The sequence below is a fragment of the Wyeomyia smithii genome, chromosome 2 (assembly GCF_029784165.1).
Source record: "Wyeomyia smithii strain HCP4-BCI-WySm-NY-G18 chromosome 2, ASM2978416v1, whole genome shotgun sequence".
Lineage (NCBI taxonomy): Eukaryota > Metazoa > Arthropoda > Insecta > Diptera > Culicidae > Wyeomyia > Wyeomyia smithii.
Window position 1 is genome coordinate 13,031,264 of NC_073695.1, and position 24,407 is coordinate 13,055,670.

Sequence of the window (24,407 nt, forward strand, 5' to 3'; positions counted from 1 at the left end):
CTCAAAAGGACCGTTTATAGGGGGTAGTGGTGTGGTTTGAACCCAAATTGGCGATACAGCTAGTGAAATTGGGAAACAGCTTTCCTTTTTTGAACACGAAACAAACCGTGTTGCACAAAATTCACCTTATACTGAAATCGGATCTACGAATCTAAAAGAGATCGAAAAAAAGGAAACTTATTGCCTTCAAATGCTACAATTCGAGCAATACACAAAAATTGCGGCAGCGTCTAAATGTAATGACTCATGATTTGTTTGATAGAGGATTTACTTAAGCTTATGTTCTCAATCAAATGCAGGCCTAACATCAAAGTGACGAATTTGCTTGAAGAGAGCAGTGAATCATTTGAGGCACTTGCAAAAAAAAAAAACAACTGCGGTGAAATTTGAAATATCACTCCAGAGATAATAAACTGGTGTGATTTTTCTCACACGAAAAGACATTACGCACAATAACTACACAACAAAGCTTTCTGCAGCGTTTTTACTGTGTGTCTCTTAAGCATATTTCAAACGAAGGGACTAGGAGAGCATCCAGGTAGGAAAGTAGATTGCGTTGTTTGCTTTGTATCTCGAAACTACCGAAAAATATATCCAGCCGCCCGTTACGTGAGTTTGCTCTTCGAATGCTATCGAATTTATCTCAGCACTGCGCATCGCTCTCGTTTATTCAGTTGTGGTGTGAGCAGCAAGTGTTTAAATTTTTCTGCGTGCGGCAGGAACACAGCACAAAGCAAAATTCGAACGTGTGGTGCAAAAAAAGGTACACGCAAAATTCATGCTGAGCGAGAAGTGAACGTTGAATATTCACTCTCTCATTCTTGAGAAGAATAACAAGTTTGACGACAAGTGTAATATATAAGTGATCGAAACATTTTTGTTTTAGTATTATTTTTACTCTCATAATGGAAACCAAATTTATAAGAAATAATGGAAATAGGTTGGCAAATGGTTGAACACGCGTAACCTGAGACCCTAATGTGGACATTCCTCTCTGTCCAGCAACTCCTAACCCAACCACCACGAGGTGCCGGCCGGGATACGAGTAACCTTAGCGGAGACCGAGTAACCAACTCCCGGTGGAAACTATGGTGGAAACGTATGCTGACTGGGAAGGGGGTCGTACGCGACTGTGTCTCCATGTTAGGGGCGGCGTACAACAGCGTCAGACCCGGAGCCTAATTCCAACCGGGAGGTTCCTAGCCAAATTCCGGAGAAAGAGAATCCCGTGCAGTAGACCCTATTGCACGCACTTTTTTCAAGTACCACATCTTCTACAGTGACGGCAAAGCAGCGGAACGGGGCGTCACCCGGTGGAGGCCCGTAGATGACCGTATATGCGTGTTGAGGATTAAGGGCAAACTCTTCAACTATAGTTCAGTCAACACCTACGCACCGAGCGGGGGCCTAGTGTGGTTGGTAACGTCTCCGCCAACCACGCTCGACGCCTGGGTTCGAATCCCACCGCCGACATAGGTGTCGATGGTTGTGAGGTGGCGTGATCCACTCACAACCAACCCAACTGGTCTAGATTCAATCCTAGCCGACACCGGGAGATTTTCTGAGGCGAAAAATCTCTGGGATCACGCCTTCCATCGCATGAGGAAGTAAAGCCGTTGGCGCCGATCCGTTAATAAACGGGTCGTGAGTTAGGGTCCTGGGTGTGGAGTCACCTCCCTGGGCGTCGGTGATTGGCCACAACAGTGGCGGAACTAGACCGACGGAAAATAAGCGAGAATAAAAAAAAAAAAACACTTACGCACCGACAAACGACAAATCCGATGAAGTCAAAGATGAGTTCTATGACAAGCTTGAGCGAATCTATGACGAGTGCCCAAAACAGGACGTAAAAGTCGTCATCGGAGACGCATACGCGCAGGTTTGGAGGAAATTTTTGCGTCCGGTCGTTGAAAGGCTTGTCAACCAATGAAAACGGCCTCAGGCTGATGAACTTTACCGCGGCCAGAGGAATGGCCATATGTAGCTCCTATTTTCCACGTTTGAATATTCGGAAACACACGTTGGGGCATCTAAATGGAGAAGCCTGCTCCCAGATCGATCACGTACTGATTGACGGTCGGCACTTTTCGGATGTTACTGATTTCGGGGACCAAACATTGACTCTGGGCAATTCTCGCTGAAACCAGGCCACTAGTGACACGAGGTCTTTGAAAGTTGATTTTTTTATTTTAGTTCGATTGAACGCAGTAAAAAATTAATAACTGCACATAAATTTGTTCCATTTGGTGGACCCCTTGTTCGCCAAGGGGTGAACAAATTTTTAGAAAAGTGAAAATCGAATATTTTTATCGAGCTATATTTCAAATATTTGTCCCAAAACCCTCTACAAACAGCATTTTATTATACAGAAAACATCTAGGGCTTTCATGTGGAGTATTCAAAAGTTTGACCGCCATCTTGGATTCGCCGCCATTTTGAATTTTATCATTAAAACGCGTTTTTGAACAGGTTTGCAACCACCGATTTTAATTCTGAGACAACCATTGGAAAGCTGAGAAAAAATCCTACAAGATACATTAGAAAAATCAGGTGTGTCGCGATCTCCAACGCGCGACGCGCGATCGATATAGCAGCAAGCGCTGTTTGCCACGCAGCGCACACTGAACGCACATCGTTTAGTATGCGCGAAGTACATGTTTTGAATAGGTCCTTATAAACAACTTATTTGGATAGGGTAGAACTGCCATAGATGGACTACTTTCTGTAGTGGACAAGATACAAGTGAAATAATGAAAACACGAAGAAAATACTCAATTGTTACCAATACATTTATCAACGTCTTAAGCTTTGCATTTGAGGTTTTTGACTTCACTCTCAGAACTATTGGAATATTGTTTAGCAAACAAATCATACTGTTCTTGAGGTAAAATATAGTGATTATTCTGCGTTCCTTTGATAGTTTTGACATTTTCCATCCGATTTATTTTTGTTCACACAACATTTATTTGACACGGCACAATACATTTTCCATCCGATGTTGAAGTTTAGTTTGAGCCGCTTCGTAATCCGCTTGCTCGACGTAAGCGAATGCCATTGTTTTGCTTTGGTTTTCCACAGCCCATTCGTAGAACGATACCGCATCTGTAATCAACCTGTCTCTGTCGGAAGATAAGCTATATTTACAGGCAGCTCGCTTGATGGTTCCACCAACTCCATCACATGGGCATTTCCCGTGCGAGCTTGCGTGAAAATTCCACTCCATGTCCATTTGGAAATCATCTTTCATAAACGTAATGTTTGTAAAATTATACTTATTTTTGTTTTGACTTTCATCACCGTCAGAGAAAATATGCGTTTTTGATACGTGTGGCAGATTTCTCTTCATGTAACTAAACAATTCATTGAAGCAAAAGTGAACAAGCACATAGTTGTGGTCGAGAACAGGTGTTATTATGATTAAACTTTTATGCTCTAACCTCCCATGTTTCAAGTAGTAAATTACAAATGGGTGAATGGTCACCATTTGTCTGGCGAAGTATCTTGTCCACTACAGAAAGTAGTTCATCTATGGCAGTTCTACCCTATCCAAATAAGTTGTTTATAAAGACCTATTCAAAACATGTACTTCGCGTATAGAGTTCTCCAAGCGAAAACACACTAGCACTACGACACGGCCCGCTTTACACTGTATATTGAAATTTGTGAGAGTGTGAATCAAACTCGGCAGTTTTTTTTTCTCTCTTTTAGATGACAGTTCTCACAGGTGACAAAAAATTCTTACAGCTAACAAAGAAAAATCGAATACATCGCACTTATACAAACGCACCTGAAGAACTCTATACTAAACGATGTGCGTTTAGTGTGCGCTGCGTGGCAAACAGCGCTTGCTGCTATATCGATCGCGCGACGCGCGTTGGAAATGTTAGAACTCGGTATAGAAAATTGGCTCGACGGCCATGTTTCTTTCGCGACACACCTGATTTTTCTAATGTATCTTGTAGGATTTTTTCCCAGCTTTCCAATAATTGTCTCAGAATTTAAATCGGTGGTTGCCAACCTGTTCAAAAACGCGTTTTAATGATAAAATTCAAAATGGCGGCGAATCCAAGATGGCGGTCAAACTTTTGAATACTCCACATGAAAGCCCTAGATGTTTTTTGTATAATGAAATGCTGTTTGTAGAGGGTTTTGGGACAAATATTTGAAATATAGCTCGATAAAAATATTCGATTTTCACTTTTCTAAAAATTTGTTCACCCCTTGGCGAACAAGGGGTTCACCAAATGGAACAAATTTATGTGCAGTTATTAATTTTTTACTGCGTTTAATCGAACTAAAATAAAAAAATCAATTTTCAAAGACCTCGTGTCACTAGGGGCTTGGTTTCAGTGAGAATTGCCCCTCTTACCATTATCTCGTCGTTTGTAAGATCCGCGCACGGTTGTCGAACGTGCCGAAATCTCGCACAGAGAGGACGGCGCGTTTCAACATTCAGCGGTTGAAAGCTGATGGCGTGGCAGCAGAATACGCCAGAGAGCTGGATCAACGGATCGCAGAACAGCAGGAGGAAGAAGTGGAAGACATAAATAGGCTGTGCAGCAGTATCCATGGTGCCATCGAAATGACTGCGAGAGAGGTGGTAGGTACGACGCCTGGAAGACAGCGTAATGGCTGGTTGATGCCGAGCGCCAGATAGCGACAGATGAGAAGAACCGTGCCAGGAGCTGCATGTTTACTGCGGCTACGCGTCAGAACAGAGAGAGGTACGGGGGGTGGGGGGGGGGGGGGCAAGAGCTAGATCCCACCGTCGGAAAAAGCACGAGTACGAGGAGCAGGTGCTCGCCAGGGCTCATATGCCCTATCTATAAGAAGGGCCATCGATTGGATTGTGGCAACTATCGAGGAATAACGTTGCTCAACTCCGCATATAAAGTGCTCTCCCGCATCCTGTTCTTCAGATTGAGACCGTTAACGGCTGGTTTTCGACAGGGGCGTTTCACGACGGATCAAATCTTCACCCTGCGACAGATCCTCGATAAGTTCCGGGAGTACAACTAACCGACACACCATCTGTTTGTGGACTTCAGGGCGGCATACGACTCAGTGAAAAAAAAAAAAATCACAAGAAGGTTGTATGCAAAGCCACGACCGCAAGGTTGAAGTAGAATACTTTTACAAGAAAGATAACCCGGCTAATGACTGACACGCAAGTCATTTTTTCTAGTAAATAAACGTTGACCGTTCATTGGTAGTATTGTAATTTCTTTTTGTCTGACATTTTGAATGAAGTTCATTGAATATTTTTAAATTTTGTGCAAATGAGAAGTTGAAGTGCTGCCGAATTGTAATATGCACATTTAATACGACATCATTAAACGGGAACGGAACAAAGGCTACGGTTATGCAGAACGCGAATGCCGGCGCGATGCGATTCGCCTTACCGTAATGAAATGTACAGCTCTTTTTAAGGCGAAGTAGAGCTATACATTTCAACAGATTTCGTCTTGCCGAATCGCATCGCGCCGTTATTTGCGTTCTGCATGACCGTAGCCAAACACTAAGCGACGCAAACACGTAATAATAGTCAGAGTATGCATGTAGATGAAGATTATTAACTTTGGATTATAGCGCAAAACGAGAAAATATTAACTCTTCAAATAATCATTTGTGTTCTCCAAATTTCAGTTGTTCAATTTAATATCCGATGAAATGTTTGTTTATTATCTGATGAAGCTCTTATATAGGCCAAATGATGCATTCCCAATTTACTAGGTCCATAACTCTGCCGACCGTGCTTGGGAAAGCGCGGTATAACGACCAATCAGAGGTCGAATTTTGAGTTTTGACAAGGCCTAAGAATTTTTAACAGTACAATAGTTCGAATGATAAAATTGCAATTTCATGCATTTGGTAGCAATCTTAGAAGATTTTCTAATCTATTGCTGCAAAAACGAAGGAAATCCATCGAAAACTTACCGATTTATTAGCATTTGAAATTTTTCTCACTTTTTTCAGTTTTAGATTTTCATTTCACATCCCAATGTAGCCGAACTTCCTGAGAGAAGTATTCTAATTCAAAATCAAATCTTCATTAATGCATTTGTTGTCCTTTTAAGGACAATTGTTCAATTTATCATAAGATGTAGTGTTTATCTTACATCTCTGTGTTACCTTCATAGTGAGGACTAAGGCGCACGGTCAACACAATGAGAAGGTGTTTTCACATTGAAAACTAGACACGGCTTTACTGGAGGAAGTGTTGGCAAATGCATCTACCGCTAATACCACCGCTATCATACGAAAGCGCGTCGTTTCATGTGGGGAATAACAACGAAAAATGACGCGCGTCTAAGCATAACCCGAACTGTTTCGCCGTGCTGCTCCCAATTACCTTTACATCGGCCTCAGGGAAGTACCGGCTGCATCTGCATCTACCGCTGAGGCTGTCACTATACTGCTATTGGTACCAAAAGCTATTAACTCTTCAAATAAGTGTGTTATTTGTTCTCAAAAGAACAATTGTTCAATTCAAAATCGGATTTACGCAATCGCATCCCTGTAATATTACCGACAATAATATTCTTCTGAACAAACTGATACAACTTTCCCATTAGGCCTCGGCCATAATAGACGCGAAAAGCGACGCGAACCGATTCGCTCAGCTGTAGGTTAATGTACAGCCATCAGTAGAGCTGTACATCACCCTACGGCCGAGCGAATCGGTTCGCGCCGCTTTTCGCGTCTACTATGGCGGAGGCCTTAGAGAAAGTTGCTGGCTGATGTATTCACTTCATGCAAGCCTGCTGCTGATGCTTTCCGCTACCACACTGAAACAGCATTTTAGTGAAGGGAGTGTCGTTGCATCAGCTGACCCTGCTACTATCGATGCTGATATACCCGCTGCAACAGCTACGCTATGCATAGCCATGCCACAGTTGTGGCCGCTATACGCTGGCCCAACTGCTGAGCAACTGCAACGCTATCCGTAGCCATGCCACAGTTGTGGCCGCTATCCGCTATCGATGGTACCCACTGCACAGCTCCCGCTGCTGCTAAGGGAGGACTGCTGTCGTCGCTGTTCAGAACTATTATGAACGGCTTCGACTAAAACAGGCTCTTATATAGGGATGAAAATAGGAATAAATTATTTTACGTACGTGGTGGAATGATATAACTTGAAAAATATGTGTGACTTCATTCTGGCTCAGAGCGATCATTTGATAAGCTCCACCTCTTTTTTCAGTTTCTAAAGTTTTTCCTCAGTTTCGTAGCACGGATGCACAACAATGATTTCTTGTGGACATTCTGTCGAGCCGGACCGGTAGCACTCTCATTGAAGCAACAAAATAACATGTTTTGTGTCGTGTTGTGCAGCTTGGTTGAAGAAAATATTCCCGTCCCCGTGTCGCATGTAAGCAGATTATTGCGTTCAGTAGACAGTAGATAGTGTATCCAGCGAATAAACACCGATGGTGCTCTCACACACGCAACGGTTTTAGCCCGTATCTTATTGCGGATTGTAACATCAAGCAATTTCGTTTGCTCGCTGTTGCGTGTTGCATCATGTTGCAACTTGGCAGCTGAGAGACGACGAAATTCTGTTTATGCTGATTGATTGAATCGACTTCATATTAGCTCTGCATAGTCGAACTAACTGCTTTTGTGAATGCGTACTAACAGGGCAGTTAATTATTCAATGTCGGTTATGCTGATCGCAGCCTTTGCGCTGCCCCTACAGTGGGGAGTTTACTAAATAAAGTGAAAATTAGACAACTACAACAGAATTTGATTGCATCCCGCATGCTTGTGTTGATGCCAGAAAATTATTAACCTTCAATTATTTTTTTATTTGCCTTGAAAAAAGCATGTTGCGATTCAAAATCAAATTGGGGGAAAGCAGATACACGGACAACATGCACTGTGGAAGCTATTTCACATTCAGTAAATTAGACGGGTGCGACAAATTTGAATTGCTAGGATGCAACACAGAATGCTTGCTTGCGTTGACAAAAATTATTAACTTTCAATGACTTGTTTATTTGCCTTAAAAAAGGCATTTTGATTTCCGAAATTGGATTTCCTGATGGCAATCATCATGCTGCCCCAACACGGGGGGAATAATGGCTGTCTGGCGACACACGCTGAGAAAAACCGCGCTGCTCCTGAGACGTGGTGACCAACCACAGAGCTAGTGCTGCTGCTAAGGAAGGACGACTGCTGTTGTCGCTGTCTAGAACTATTATGAGCGGCTCCGGCTGAAACAGGCTCTTATATAGGCCAAATAGCATGTTTTCAATTGCAAGGTATATAATCCTGTCGACCGTGCTTGGGAAGCAATCATATAACGACCAATCAGAGGTCGAATTTTTCGTTTTAACAAGGCTTGACTATTTTCAATAGTACAATAGTGTGAATAATAAAACTACAATTATCTTCAGTTAGGAAGAATCTTAGAAGATTTTCCAATCTATTGCTGCAAGAACGAAGGAAATCCATCGAATACTAACCGATTTATTAGCATTCAAAATTGGACATATTTTTCACTTTTTTCGGTTTTAGATTTTCATTTCACATCCCTATGTAGCCGAACTTCCTGAGAGAAGTATTCTACTTCAAAAAAACGAGCTGTGGCAGATCATGCTGGAACACGGTTTCTCTACGAAACTAATTAAGCTGAGTCGTATGACACTGGAGGGATCAAAATCGTGCGTGCGGATAGCTGGCGAGACATCAGCCGCGTTCATAACGTTGGATGGACTGAAGCAGGGGGATGCGCTCTCCAACCTACTGTTTAACATCGCTCTTGAGGGTGAAGTACACATGGTAGCTGACAGAGAGTGTGGGAGTCCCCTTAGTGTTGGTGCTGAGGTGGAAATAGATGGGGAACGATTTGAAGTGGTTGACGAATTCGTTTATCTTGGTGCAAAACTAGCGCTGTATAGGACGCTGATACTCCCGGTGGCCCTTTTAGGATATGAAGCATGGATGCTGAAGGAAACTGATCGACGAGTGCTCGGAGTTTTGGAGCGTAAAGTTTTGTGGTTGATACTTGGCGATTCCACGAGTTGTACCAGGTATACAAACATGCTGATATAGTGAAGGTAATACAGCGGGGCAGGCTTCAGTGGGCTGGACATGTAACCAGAATGCCTGACGAGTGAGCCGCCAAAACTATCCTCAGCAGAGAACCAGGAAGACTGGCCGTCGACTCCGTGGTAGGCCTCGGAAAGCGGCTGCTCAAGACAGAAGAAGCTGGGCATCTCTAATTCGTTCGGCTCTAGCCCGGTGAACGGTCCGTTAGCTAACAAAATAAAGTAAAGTAAGTAAGCACTTTAACTCTTCATTTGCACAAAATTTTATAAATATTCAACCCACTTCGTCCAAAACGCTGGGACACCTTAACAAAGTCTGTTATAAACTCAACTCTACAAGCTAAATTCGAACCCCATCCTCATGTCTGTCAGCACGAACAAAATTCCGTTGTTCTCCAGCCGTATACCTGCAATATGCAACACGCTTCAGCGTAACGCAATAGTTGTTATTGCGTAGCTAAAAGTGCGCTATATCTTCTGGTATCTGCTTCCATCCGGCAGGAAAAAAAATTACCAGAAGAGTTGTGTGCAAAGCTAAGACCGTATGTTTGACGTAGTATTTGGTCATTTTTGGCTATTTTCTAGATGTCGCTTTGGTTTTCAAAATAGCGTCGAAAATTCCGACAACCCCAGATGTCATTTTAAATCTTTTTAGTATCACCACATTACACTGTGCTACAAATGAAAAAAAAAAATTCAAGAACTTCTGAAGTGACCTAGTGTAGGTTGTGGGTCTTGTTGAGTGTAACATTCGCTCATACTAGAAATTTTCCAAACACCCCTAAAAATCTGAAGTTATGGTCAAAATACGGTTTTTTGGACTTCAGCGCATATAATATTTTTTAACTCAGTAGTTTATCAACCGATTTTCAATATTTAAGCAGTTTTAGAAAGAAGACAAATAGAGCTTTCAAAATATATACAGGTTTGTTCTAATATCAAAAAAACATGTTAAGTTATTTAGGTTTATATCTAATTTTTTAGACTTTTTCACGCAATTTTTCAATTTAATTTTAAATTTACCCTCTTTTTTTGTAAGAAACATACCACAAAAACACTATAATTTTGAAAGTATATTCAATTCCAAATCAAATGAAGGAGTTTTGTGGAAATCGGTTTATGTTAAATTCGGTTATTTTTCAACCAACTTTTCAAATTTTGGCTGTTTCGAAAAGGCGAAAAATAGAGCGTTTGAGATATATAAATATGTCTAGAAAGTTTACCTATATGTGATGAATAGTTTAAAAATAAATGAGATGGTTTATGTTATTTTCAAATTCTTAAATTTATCTATAGTTTGGCTAGTTTCTTACAAAAATAGAGGTCAAATTTAAAATTAAATTGAAAAATTGCGTGAAAAAGTTAAAAAAGTTAGATATAAACTTAAATAACTTAACATGTTTTATTGATATTACAACAAACCTGTATATATTTTGAAAGCTCTATTTGTCTTCTTTCTAAAACTGCTCAAATATTGAATATCGGTTGATAAATTACTGAGTTAAAAATATTATATGCGCAGAGGTCCAAAAAACCGTATTTTGACCATAACTTCAGATTTTGGGGGTGTTTGGAAAATTTCTAGTATGGGCGAATGTTACACTCAACAAGACCTACAACCTACACTAGGTCACTTCAAAAGTTCTAAATCGCTGTAGCACAGTGTAATTTGTGGGTGACCAAAGATCAATTCATTCCGGTTCACAAAGGTTATTTTTGTGAAACACCACCAAACAATTTCCCACTTGAATTGCCTAACTCTGACCAAACACACTAAACAAAAGATTCTTAGTGCTTTGAGTAGTGTTCAGCAAATCATTTGCTTTGTTGGTTCCGCTCTGGAGTTGACTCGTATCGACGATCGATCGAAGCGGTGTTGTTTATCAAGAGCTGCCGAAAAGAGGCTTAATCGCCGTAAGAAACGTGAGCACTACGATCGCGTCGAACGGTGAGGAAGATAGGAGAGTCGTCGAAGGGAACAGGATAGAATTTGGGGAGGACGGACAAGCTGTGGACCCACCAACATTGGACGAGGTGAAGAATGCTTGCAAAGAGCTAAAAAACCACAAAGCCGCTGGGAAGGATGGCTTACCGGCCGAACTTTTCAAAGTTGGGAGCGAGCGGCTGTGTAGTGCAATTCACCAGATTATTCTAAGGGTATGGTCTGAGGAACAACTACCTACGGACTGGTTGGAAGGACTCATATGCCCTATCTACAAGAAGGGACATAGGCTCGACTGTACTAATTATAGAGGCATAACCCTCCTCAATTCCGCTTACAAAATTCTCTCCCGTATCCTGTTCCAGCGACTGAGGCCGTTGCAGGAAGCCTTTGTTGGAGAATACGGGTAACGGGCTCTGGGACTTGCTATTCAACATAGCTTTGAAAGGTGCAATACGAAGGGCAGGTGTGCAGAGGAGCGGCACCATCACATGCCTCTGGGCTTTGCGGACGAGATTGATATAATTGGTGTTAACCGTAGAGCAGTTGAGGAGGCCTTTACGGCTCTCAAAAGGGAAGCTGCGAGAATTGGACTCACCATAAACACTGCCAAAACGAAGTACATGGTAGCTGGCAGAGAGCATGGTAGTTCTACGGGTGTTGATGCTGCGGTGAAGATGGATGGGGATACTTCCGAAGTGGTCGACGAATTTGTTTATCTTGGTACTCTCGTGACATGTGACAACGAGGTGAGCCGTGAGGTGAAGAGGCGGATTGCGGCGGCGAATAGGGCTTATTTCGGATTGCATAGCCAGCTTAGGTCCCGTAGCCGTACGAAATTTGCGCTCTATAGGACTTTGATCCTCCCAGTGGCACTTTACGGACATGAATCGTGGACGTGGAAGGAGGCCGATCGGCGAGCGCCTGGGGTCTTCGAGCGTAGAATCCTGCGATCAATACTCGGAGGTAAACTAGAGAACGGGGTGTGGCGCAGGCGCATGAATCACGAGCTGTACGAAGTATACAAACATGCTGATATTGTCAAGCTGATGAAACACGGCAGGGTACAGTGGATTGGCCATGTAGCACGGATGGCGGATGAGCGACCGGCAAAGATAATATTTAGTAGAGAACCGGATAGAGGCCGACGACTTCTGTTACCGTTTCGAACCTTTACCCTATAATACCCATGTAGGGAGAGTGCGTTTCATGCACTGAACAACAGTATAGTAGCGTTCGGGATGAATTGTATGCAGAAATAGGTTGGGTGTGCGATAAAATTCAATTCTCCTTAGATTAATTAGGGTTAAACTTCACTACCATTATTATAAAAAAAAACGTTGTGTAATTTATAGACCGATAAAATAATGAAATATCAACTCCTAGGATCATTAGCAAGTAGGTATAAAATAAAAATGTAACGGCTAATTTAAAAAGAGCTCGCGGTGCAATACGCGATCCACAAGTCTCCACACAGAAATAATCGTTCATTGGGAACGCAAGAACTGCAGTTCAGTGGCTAAGTAGGCCAGGAAATAAATAAAAAGAGCGGGTCCGTTCTTCCTGGGAAACCGCAGCGACGATCACTTTAGATCGATACGCTGAACCGAAAAGTTTACCCAAAAAATAAAAGGTTTATTAATATAAAGTGTCGAAAATAAGGTGCATATACCATAAAAGGAGCTACCGATTGGTAAAAAGTTGATGATAGAAATAAAGTCAGGTAGGCGATTTTAAGGACGAATCTCGATTTATTATCCTGGACGAGTTAGCATCTCTAGCCCTAACCTACATCTATATGACACTAAGAAAGCCTTTTATTTGACCTCGTGGTAGGACTCATTAATTTTACGGGCATAACGTGGAATGCTACCGGAGGATTGGCACTGCCACCTGCATAAAACGACAGCTGAGAGAGTGTAGAACAACAGTAAGCCGCCCCGCCTTCGAGGTCACATGCGCTCGAACTGGAGGCTGTGACGGGCCGGGATAAATAACCTGCAGCAGCGAAATATTACCTGGCGAAGGCCGCTGCAATCGTTCCGAGTTAGGATTGACGTCGCCAGTTCACCGAGTGTCAGCCGAGCTATCTACACTGAACTATCGGCAGATCAGCAGAAAATACCGCCCCGCGATCGATCCCCGCCTTTGAGGTCACACGCGCTCTGGTTTGAGGCTGTGGCGGGTCGGGGAAGTATTTCCCAGCAGAGTAGCAGCATAACGCGAGCAGCAGCAGAACGGTCGGCCGACCCGCGATAAATTGCACCGTGAGTCATAGTATTAGGTCAAGTGGATAGTAATAAAGAGGTTAAGGTAAAGCTGTGGTTTTTTGAATTACATTGATCTGAAAGTAGACCCGGAGCCGACCCTGAGTGCCTTCGTGCGTCTCATAGTCGAGCAGGCGGAAAAGAGGTCGTGAGCACCCACCCCGGAAGTCCCCAGAGGAACGACCAGGGACTTGGGGCTTTCTTTTAACAGCCTGCCCTTCTGGCAGGTTGAGAGATAACACTTCGAGGTAGACTGCGCACGCGCTGGATGTGTGCTGTCGACGAGGATGCCAGAGCAGTGGGTGTAAGGGGAGACTGGAGAGTAGCAGCCCAAGACCGAGTTTTGTGGAGACGTATTCTGGATTCGGCATAGGATCTTAATGATCTGTCGCCATAAAAGTAAGTAAAGTAAGTAAGTTGTTTATCTCATGATACATAGTGTAACGGTTTGATCAAAAGGTAGGCGCGCGGTAAGGTAGTTTTTTACACTGGAGGGATGGAGACGAGACGTCGCTAAGTGACAGCTAGGAAATTTTCGAATAACATTAGTTCAAATGTTTTCGCTTGATTTGCTAGTTGCGTTCCCTTCTAAGAAAGAGTTCCGTTATGATCGTCTTGCCCCGAATGTGCCACCGTGACTGATCTTTTCGCTAAGAATAAAATACAGATAAGATGAATACTAAACTGATAACAATAACTAAAATTGCAATTTTAGAGACTCTATCAGAACGGCCGGCCGCAGCATACCGTGCGTAAATCGGGCTGAATCAGATACCTATATAACGAGCTCTGGATCAAAAGCGAGTGTTCAAAACAGCACTGAAGCTATTGGAGGAAAAAATGAGGCTTCGGAAATCTGTGCAGGTTTTGAAAATTCATATACGGAACAAATTTCTCAAAAACAAAAGGCTTTAAAGATCGGGAAAACCAACTGCAAGAAATTTTTCGGTTGTTAAAACTCGCTTGGATAAAAATAAACAATCACAAGATATTTGATTTCTGTGCCGAACACGCATCAGCATCGGTTGTGTTTCGAATTCGCTCCGATAAAATTCATAACGTGTGCACAAGTGCTGGCATTCTTTGACCGGGCCCGGTGTCTTTTATTTAGATTGCTGCTTCGCATTCAAGATCAAGTGCCTTTGTGTAACTTTGTCGCTTTGTAGCTGCCTGCTGTCGAACGATTTGGTGGTGAGTGCAGTGTACTCCTGTGGACGTTTATCCAACACGAAGGAGAAAAGGAAAGGAAGGTACGTGCTTTTTGTCTGTCCCATCGGCGCGCTAGTATTAGCGCGATGGATGTAGATCCCCCACCTCCCGCACCTCCATCCTCGAATTCCCCCGATCCTGTCCCTCCTGCCCCTCCTTCTACTGTTAATTCTTCAGCTCCCTCACGTGTCAGGTTGTATCCAGAAGGATCGACGCTTCCAGTGGCAGTTTACCTCAGGCCTAAAGCAGGGCCGAAATCGAAATCATTGAATATATTACAGATTTCGAAAGACCTGACGTCACACTATGAAGCTGTGACTGAAATTTCTAAAATCAGGCCGAACAAGCTCCGTGTCGTGGTCAATGACCTTAAAGAGGCCAACGATATAGCTTGCTACGAGCTCTTTACACGGGAATACCGTGTCTATGTACCCGCTAGAGATGTGGAGATCGACGGTGTCGTGACCGATTCGAGTCTTTCCGTGGAGTGTATATTGAAAAGTGCTAAAGGGTGCTTCAAGAACAGCACATGTCCCGATGTGAAGGTGCTCGACTGCAAGCAATTGCGGTCGGTATCGCTCGTCGGTGACAAAAAAGTTTACACTCCGTCAGACTCGTTTCGAGTTACGTTTGCCGGATCTGCACTACCAAGCCACATCTCGATTCACCGGGTTCGTCTCCCTGTGAGGCTCTACGTACCCCGCGTCATGAACTGCCTGAATTGCAAACAGTTAGGCCATTCAGCCGCCTACTGCTGCAATAAGGCACGTTGTGGCAAGTGTGGGGAGTCTCATGCGGAAGATTCTTGCAGTGTTAACGCTGAAAAGTGTATTCACTGCGGGGAAAATCTGCATGAGCACTCGACATGTGCGGTGTACATACAGCGCAGGGATAAAATAAAACGGTCTCTCAAAGAGCGTTCAAAGCGTTCCTACGCTGACATGCTGAAGAAGACCGTTACCACTTCTCCCGTTACTTCGAACCCTTTTGATCTGTTGTCCTCTGATGAAACCGATTCTGACGATTCACCAGCGGGAACATCTTACGCCAATCTTGGGGAGTCTAGAAAGAGGAAAAATATTTCCTCTCCTAAACTTCCCCGAAAAGGTCCAAAGATTTCCCAAAGTGAAATGAATGAGACAAACAAACCTAAAAGTTCAGCGGAAAAACCGAAGCAAACTCCTCCTGGGCTTACAAATTTAATGTCCCAGAAGGAGTTCCCAGCACTTCCTGGAACATCTAAAACCCCAGTTGTTCCTTTTGCACATCCAGTTGAAAAATCAAATGCTGGACTGGTGAAATTTTCTGACATTGTGGACTGGATTTTTGAAACTTTCAATGTACCCGATCCAATAAAAGTTTTTCTTACAGCATTCCTCCCAACAGCTTTTGCCCAACATTTTTGAAGCAGTTGACTGCTCAATGGCCTCTCCTTGCAGCGATCGTATCCTTCGATGCCTAATTCATCTGCTAATCTGAAGGATTCTATCTCTGTCTTACAGTGGAATTGTAGAAGTATTTTACCAAAAATGGATTCGTTTAAAGTTTTGATAAATAAAAACAAATACGATGCATTTTCCCTTTGTGAAACTTGGCTTACTTCAAATATTGATCTCAACTTCCATGATTTTAATATTATTCGCCTTGATCGAGACACCCCATATGGAGGAGTACTTCTAGGGATTAAAAAGTTCTATTCTTTCTATCCCTTATTAACCTCCCCTCGATTCCAGGCATCGAAGTTGTTGCATGTCAAATGACAATACAAGGTAAAGAGCTTTGTATTGCCTCAATATATATTCCTCCCAGAGCACAGATTGGGCAACGGCTGCTCTTTGATTTAATAGAACTTCTTCCCTCGCCACGTTTGATTTTGGGAGACTTCAACTCTCATGGTGTGGCTTGGGGTTCCCCTTCTAATGATAACCGCTCCTCTTTAATCTATAACCTTTGCGATGACTTCGACATGACTATTTTAAACAACGGTGAAATGACACGTATCCCGAAACCTCCAGCGCGCCCAAGCGCTTTGGATCTATCCTTATGTTCGACGTCGCTACGGTTGGATTGCACATGGAAGGTAATCCTCGATCCTCACGGTAGCGACCATTTGCCTATTCTTATTTCAATTAATAACGGGTCAACTCGCATGCGACCAATTGACATTCCGTATGACCTCACACGGAATGTCGATTGGAAGTTATACGAGGAAATGATTTCAAAGCGGTCGACGCCGCGTTGCAAGCCCAAACGAAGAAATATCCCGGCGTAACGATCAAAGAGCGGCCTCCAACTCCGTGGTGGGACAAAGAGTGCTCCGATGTCTACACGCAAAGATCCGACGCGTTTTTGGCCTACCAGAAGGGAGGTATACCTGGCGACTATTCACGGTATTCGGAGCTTGATACCAAGCTTAAAAGCTTGGCTAAAGCAAAGAAACACGGATATTGGCGTCGGTTCGTGAACGAGACGTCGAGGGAGACATCGATGAGCACTCTTCGGAACACAGCCCGAAGAATGCGGAATCGCGTAACGGTCAACGAAAGCGAGGAGTCTTCAAGTCGGTGGATATTTGATTTTGCCAGGAAAATATGTCCGGACTCTGTTCCTGAGCAAAACATTGTTCGCGATGAGTCTCCGGGCCACGACGCGATAGAATCACCTTTTACGATGGCAGAATTTTCAGTTGCCCTCCTGTCTTGTAACAATAACGCGCCTGGGTTAGATAGAATCAAATTCAACTTGTTGAAGAATCTACCCGGCAATGCCAAGAGGCGCTTGTTGAACTTGTTCAATAAGTTCCTGGAGCAAAACATTGTACCGCAGGATTGGAGACAAGTGAAGGTGATCGCCATCCAAAAACCAGGGAAACCAGCTTCTGATCACAACTCTTATAGGCCGATTGCAATGCTATCCTGTATCCGGAAATTGATGGAAAAAATGATACTCCGTCGTTTAGACCATTGGGTCGAATCAAATGGTCTACTATCAGGTACTCAGTTTGGCTTCCGCCGTGCCAAAGGGACGAATGATTGTCTTGCGTTGCTTTCAACAGATATTCAGCTGGCGTATGCTCGCAAAGAACAAATGGCGTCAGCATTCTTGGACATTGAGGGGGCTTTTGATTCCGTTTCTATTGACATTCTTTCGGGTAAACTTCACCGACAAGGATTTTCTCCAATTTTGAACAATTTTTTGCACAATTTGTTGTCCGAAAAGCATATGCATTTTACGCATGGCGATTTGGCAACTTTTCGAATTAGCTACATGGGTCTTCCCCAGCCCCCTTCTTTACAATTTTTATGTAAATGACATCGACGAATGTCTGGCAAATTCATGCACGATAAGACAACTTGCAGACGACAGTGTAATCTCTGTTACAGGAGCCAAAGCTGCCGATTTGCAAGGACCATTGCAAGATACCTTGGACAATTTGTCTGCTTGGGCTTTACAGCTAGGTATCGAATTCTCTCCGGAGAAGACTGAGATAGTAGTTTTTTCTAGGAAGCATGAACCTGCTCAGCTTCAAACACAATTAATGGGTAAAACGATTTCTCAGGTTTTGGTACACAAATATCTTGGTATCTGGTTCGACTCTAAAGGCACCTGGGGTTGCCACGTGAGGTATCTGATGAAAAAATGCCAACAAAGAGTGAATTTTCTTCGTACAATTACCGGACAATGGTGGGGAGCCCATCCAGGAGACCTTATAAGGCTTTACCAAACAACGATATTGTCTGTCATTGAGTACGGGTGTTTCTGCTTCCGCTCCGCAGCAAACACACATTTGATCAAACTGGAGCGAATACAATATCGTTGTTTGCGTATCGCCTTGGGTTGCATGCAATCGACCCATACGATGAGTTTGGAGATCTTAGCTGGAGTACTACCATTGAAAAACCGCTTCTGGAGCCTGTCTTCTCGTATTCTAATCAAATGTGAGGTCTTGAACCGTCCCGTGATTGAAAATTTTGAAAGGTTAATCGAACTTAATTCTCAAACCCGTTTTATGACATTTTATTTCAATCACATGTCCCAAAATATTAACCCTTCTTCGAATATTCCAAATCGTGTCGACTTATCAAATACTTCTGATTCTACTGTGTTTTTCGATACATCCATGATAGAAGAAACTCGTGGAATCCCGGATCATTTACGCGTGCAGCAGATCCCTAAATTTTTTTCCAATAAATATCGAAACATCAACTGCAACAATATGTTCTACACTGACGGATCACTTCTCGATGGGTCCACTGGCTTCGGTATCTTCAATAACAATTTAACCGTCTCCCATAAGCTCGATAATCCTGCTTCTGTTTACGTCGCAGAATTAGCTGCAACTCAGTTCACCCTAGGGGTTATCGAAAAAATGCCCACGGACCATTATTTCATCTTTACGGATAGTCTCAGTTCCATTGAGGCTCTCCGATCGATGAAAGATGTTAAGCACTCTCCGTATTTCCTGGGGAAAATACGGGAACATCTGAGTGCTTTATCCGAAAAATCTACTCAGATTACCTTAGTGTGGGTCCCTTCTCACTGCTCGATACCGGGCAATGAGAAAGCGGACTCTTTGGCTAAGGTGGGCGCTACAAACGGTGAAATTTATGAAAGACCAATTGCTTTTAATGAATTTTTTGCATTTGTACGTCAGAATACGATCATCAGTTGGCAAAATTCTTGGACCAGAGGGGAACTGGGAAGGTGGTTACATTCCATTATACCCAAGGTATCGAGGAACCCGTGGTTCAAGGGGTTGGATGTAGGTCGGGATTTCATTTGCGTGATGTCTCGGCTTATGTCCAATCACTATAGATTTGCTGCGCATCTCCGTCGTGTTGGGCTCGGAGAAAGCGGTATCTGTGCCTGTGGTGAAGGTTATCACGACATAGAGCACGTTGTTTGGTCATGCCCTGTCCACCGTGACGCCAGGTCTAAATTAGTAGCTTCCCTTGAGGCCGGAGGTAGACGGCCAGCTGTACCTGTTCGTGATGTCTTGGCGAGCCGTGACATACCCTACATGACCCTTGTATACGTTTTCCTAAAATCCATCCATGCCCCAGTCTAGTCCCGTTCACCTCCGTCTACACCCAACAAAACGACAAGAGCTCGTTTGAACCTTAAGCACAGATTTTGGAATCAGCAACTGCACCCCTCACGAATTCGCCACGACCTGAGAACCCGAGGCCTTCAGTGATATTTTGGCTCAGCGGCACGTACCATATGGCCACTTGAACACTAGCGAACAACAACAACGAACCATAACCAGCAACTAGACCCCGCACAATACCTCCAGGACCCGAGAATACAAACCTCTGTCCCAGCCCATGACATCGGCCATTCGAAGAGCATCAGACGACCATTCAACAACAAAACACTGATTGAAAAATTCATGCTAGTTTTAAGTTAGACTTAATTTCAGCTCGTAGTCGGCAGCGAGGATAAAAAATTTGCTTGTAGATTTTAAGTCACCAGATATTATTGGCGCCGTTAAATATTAAATTGTATTTGTGCCGTGTCAAATAAATGATATATGAGGAAAAAAAGATATTTGAAGTTAGGGTATTTTCATTCATCTATCTCTGTTACCGATTTCAGTAATGCCCGTTGTTCATATCTAGGGTAGGGAACGGCTTAAGCAGTAGTGCCTATTTCAATCAGTTGAAGAAAACAGGCCTAAAACTCCTGCAGTTTGATCAATATCGACAATTTTATTGATGGAAACGAAAACTTTGATTGTCTAGCTGTCTTATGAATAGAAAAAATACCATTAATCACAAAGAAATCTGTGAACAATTGCAATTGGAACAAATCGACCTATATTGCAGCCATTCAGGAGCCACTTCGGATGTTGAAAAAAAAAAACGCCTGCAAAACAAATGGAGACTGATTAAAATAGGTTCGGGGTGATTGGAATAGTGTCCCTTGATTAGTAACTTTGATTGATGATTGTTAAAGTTTGCTAACATAGTTTAACAATCTGAAAACAAGTTCTGACAGAGAAAACGATAGAGAACAGATTGATATACTACTGTTTGAATTTCACCCAACACATTTCGAGTATATCGTCTGAATACACAGGCGGTTCCTAAAGCTGCTTAGAATATGTTCCCTACCCTAAATTATTCTTCACCGGTACGGTGTCATCTTTTTAAGCTAGATGGGCTGGCCCTATCGATTTGTCCCGGTGAGCGCTACCGATAAAAGAAAATTAAAGCTTATTTGCTTTATCCTCTGCAACTAATGATTTAATTATTATTTATGAACAAATCCATGTCAACTGATTGTTCAACATGCCTGACTATGCGTTTTGACATACTGTTACACCATGTATCTATACATGCAAGTTTCTGTGTTTTCCGGGAAAAGCTCATTCACCAACGAACTGGAACCGCGATGGGCAGTCCACTGTCAAACAAACAGCCTACTGGGGTTCTACGTCAACCTTGTGGTCATGGCTTCGCACACAACTCTTCTGTCATTTGATAAAATAATCTACTGTAAATTTAACTCTACGTATGATTTATATTTAAATTTTTCACCTGTTAGGTCGATATAAACTATAGCATAAGTTTTGCCCTAGAGTTCAAACCGGCAAAAATGAAGGATTGTAGCTTTTTAACATCTCTTGTGCTTTTCGGTGCCCCCTCAGACGGGCTTCGGTAAAATCATTATAAATCCCTGTAAACATTTTTCAAGAATTTATTAGAGATTTATAGTAATTTTACTGAAGCCCGTCAAAAGGTGGGTTTGGGCACCAGAGGGTTAACGCTCTGTTATCTTTGTTTTTAAACATTTTTTCCTCTATTTACATATGGCACTCCATTGAATAGAGTTTGCATTTTTCTCTTCTTTCTCTAAATAGATCAGTTTTTTCTGCCTTTGAACGCTTTTTTGACCGCAGTTTAAATAATTCGAGTTCGCCAACGTAAGTTTTAATTTACAGAAAAGACACAGGACTCATCCCTTTACTGATCGTCTTTTCGCATAATTCTTCGTTAGTTCTTGGTCATTTCATAATAAGTGTACTTAACACTTGGACTTGGATTTTGGTGTCGATTGGAATACCCCCCGTTCTGTAAAACCCCCGTCTTTTCGAAAAACAATGCAACTTTCGTTTGATTTTGTTTTTTTACAATTTATAGACGAGGAATAACGCTAGGTAATTTTTTAAGAAAATAAACCAGGAAATTGAAAAAAAATATGATTTTGGACCGACAGTGTTGCCAGACAGATATTTCTTGTATTTTAAAAGTAAATTTACATTTTCTACAAATGCAGCCAAATTTATTTTAAATATGTTAGGTTCATCACGTTGTTCGGAAAATTTTACGGAATAAACACCTGTCACTCTGAGGTAATATGAATAAATCTCAATTTTTACAAAAAAAAAAACAATACTAAACTTCTCGTTTTGCGTAGAATAATGAAATTTATTTAAAAATGTCTGTTAGATTTCTAACACAAAGAACAACCGGAAATGATTTCTAGATTTTTTCTGCTTATGAAGGAGTGCAAAAAACCTTATCTTTTTTGCAGCAGTGTAGCCAGTTTTTTTCTTTTACATAATTCCCGAAAATTCAATCTTTCGATTGGAATTTACAGGGTTTTGAATGTACGCAGAAAAAACTTCATTTCGAAATTAAATGCACAAATAACTTTGCTTTTCGGATAAATTTTGAGTTTTGTACTCATTTGTTCTCCGATTTTGGCTTGATATGATCGAATGATCGTAATAAATTATTCACGGTATGACGAAATGAATAGTCGAAAAACTTATTCAATTGAAAGAAAAAAGGCTGGCGTAAACAAAATGGCTCGAAATTTGAATTTACGAGAGGGTACTGCCAGTCATAGAGAGACATAGGGTTGGCGCAAAACCCAGCAGCTATAAAAATTATTTTCTCTAAATGAATTTCATTATGTGTTCAAAATATTTCAACCCATTTTTGAACATGTTGAAAATTCCAATTTACTAAAACCAAACCCATCGTCTTAACGAGAAACTGAAATAATTTAATAATTCCGAAATGAGTTCAATAAAGTTCTTAATAAAGATGATGAAGATGACGGACGTCCAACTTTCCTGTCTGTTCAGCGAACAGTGAAACGTTACGGATCGATGAAATTGCCCCACGGAGACGAATTAGACCGGGAAAAACAACATCGTAACACTCTTCGGCTACCAACTGGTGTTATGTATTACGGCTAGCCATTTCCGGTCTGACCGGAGGCGGAAGCAGTGGCGCAACAATATGTCAAAAATCATCCACCGTCGCTCGTCTAGCCGGATCTGACACAACTTCAACAATTTTCCACTTGTCTGCTTTTTTGACCTGCCCACCGGGGCTGTCCCCATCCGCTGTGCTGTTAGACTAAGGTAGTAACTTTACAGATTGCGTTGTCATCGATAAGGATCATATCGGTGACAAGTTTATGGAGGGTTGGTTGCCGTGCTGACGCTGCCGGGTGTCACCACACCAAGAAAAGCAATCGTGTCGCATGATAGAAAATGTTTAAGGTTCTCCGACGAACATTTTAATCACGCCAAGATGGGTTTTGTTTGGCAGCCGGAAAGGTGCTCGGAGCACCAGAGTGTAAAAGTGTCCGCTTGCGTGGATAATGTTTGCTTTCGAAGATAACAAATCTGCCAGACTTCCAGGTATAGAAAATGTGTTTAGTTTTGCGAACTTACCTCAATAAATTCCACCGCCAGGGGGTCTTCGAAGACGGCATGCCGCACCGCTAGGACCCACCGTTGGATAAACTGCACCACCCGTCGCTTGCAGGTCATGAAGTACTCCTGGTCCTCCTCGCTCGAGGTTCGCAGGTCCACCTCGGCGTCCGCGTGATAGTGGCTGGCCAGTTCGTCGATCAGGATCGGCGTCGGCATGAATACGATGTGGGTCAGTAAAAAATCGTCTAAAAAAGGATCGTTTGGTCCCATCTGACCGCCCAGTCTTGTCTCCAGCAGGTGTTCCAGCATCTTTTGCGGCGTGCCGGACATCACAGTGTATCTGGAAAAGGCGATTGAACGTGTGTCGTTAGCGGAGACGGAATTTTTAATTACGAGTGGCTCCACGAACTGGCAGTCAACATGCAGAAACAGGATGCGGAAAAAGTAAAACAAAAACTAAACAAAACACAAACAGTAATAGATTGGGATGGTCTACCGAAGACAAAGTAAAAACAAAATTGTTTACCTTCTAATTATAGACCTTCCACTAAACAGTAAAGAAATGAGAAAAGTATCTCTTAATGGTGCCTCACAACAAACGGTTGCAAATTTTAATTAGCTGTAATACGATGAGAGAATGAAAACACCCCGAAACAGTATTTAAAAACATTCTGCAAGCGTTGAGATCTGTTTTTCAACAAACTTCCTTTATTTGAATAATGACGCATCACTCGGTTTGTTTCTAAATTCGGCCTTCCCGGAAATTAATGTACAAAAGTATCTTCATCCAACCCGGGGAGGGGGCACTTCCCGGGTCAAATTGCGGTTCTGTTCCGATGTGACTTAATTTCCGCACCCACCCGGGCAGGTTTTTCAGGCGGACAACCAATGTCTCCGGTTGGTGCAATTAAACTTATTTGTTTCTCCCGGAGGCTCTGCCCCTTGCTGATCATCATGTTCTCGTGAACATAGCCGGGGATTTACCCAAATAACGCGCACCTTCTGCTTCGCCTTTCTTTACTTACAAAAGGAACTTTTTGAATTGGCCGGATTTCCACAATGGTTATCAGCAAAAAAGGGATACATTTTGTGATGAGAAAAACGTCCTCAACGGCTTCCTAGTTGAATTTCCTCGTTTGTTTCGTGACAATGCGAAAAGCATTTACAAAAAAAAAAAAAAAAAAAACAAGAGTTCAAACCGGCAAAAATGAAGGATTGTAGCTTTTTAACATCTCTTGTGCTTTTCGGTGCCCCCTCAG

At 42.6% G+C, this 24,407-nt stretch overlaps 1 protein-coding gene across 4 annotated transcripts in view; it reads right to left on the reverse strand.

Annotated features, from left to right (window-relative positions):
- Nucleotides 1-24,407, reverse strand: part of LOC129725702 (rap guanine nucleotide exchange factor 4) — a 523,900-nt gene that overhangs the window by 87,300 nt on the left and 412,193 nt on the right. For all 4 annotated transcript variants that reach the window (XM_055681789.1, XM_055681788.1, XM_055681792.1 and 1 more), the window contains one exon: nucleotides 23,167-23,488. In XM_055681789.1, coding sequence (XP_055537764.1) covers nucleotides 23,167-23,488 — 322 coding nt within the window. The remainder of the gene's footprint in view (nucleotides 1-23,166; nucleotides 23,489-24,407) is intronic.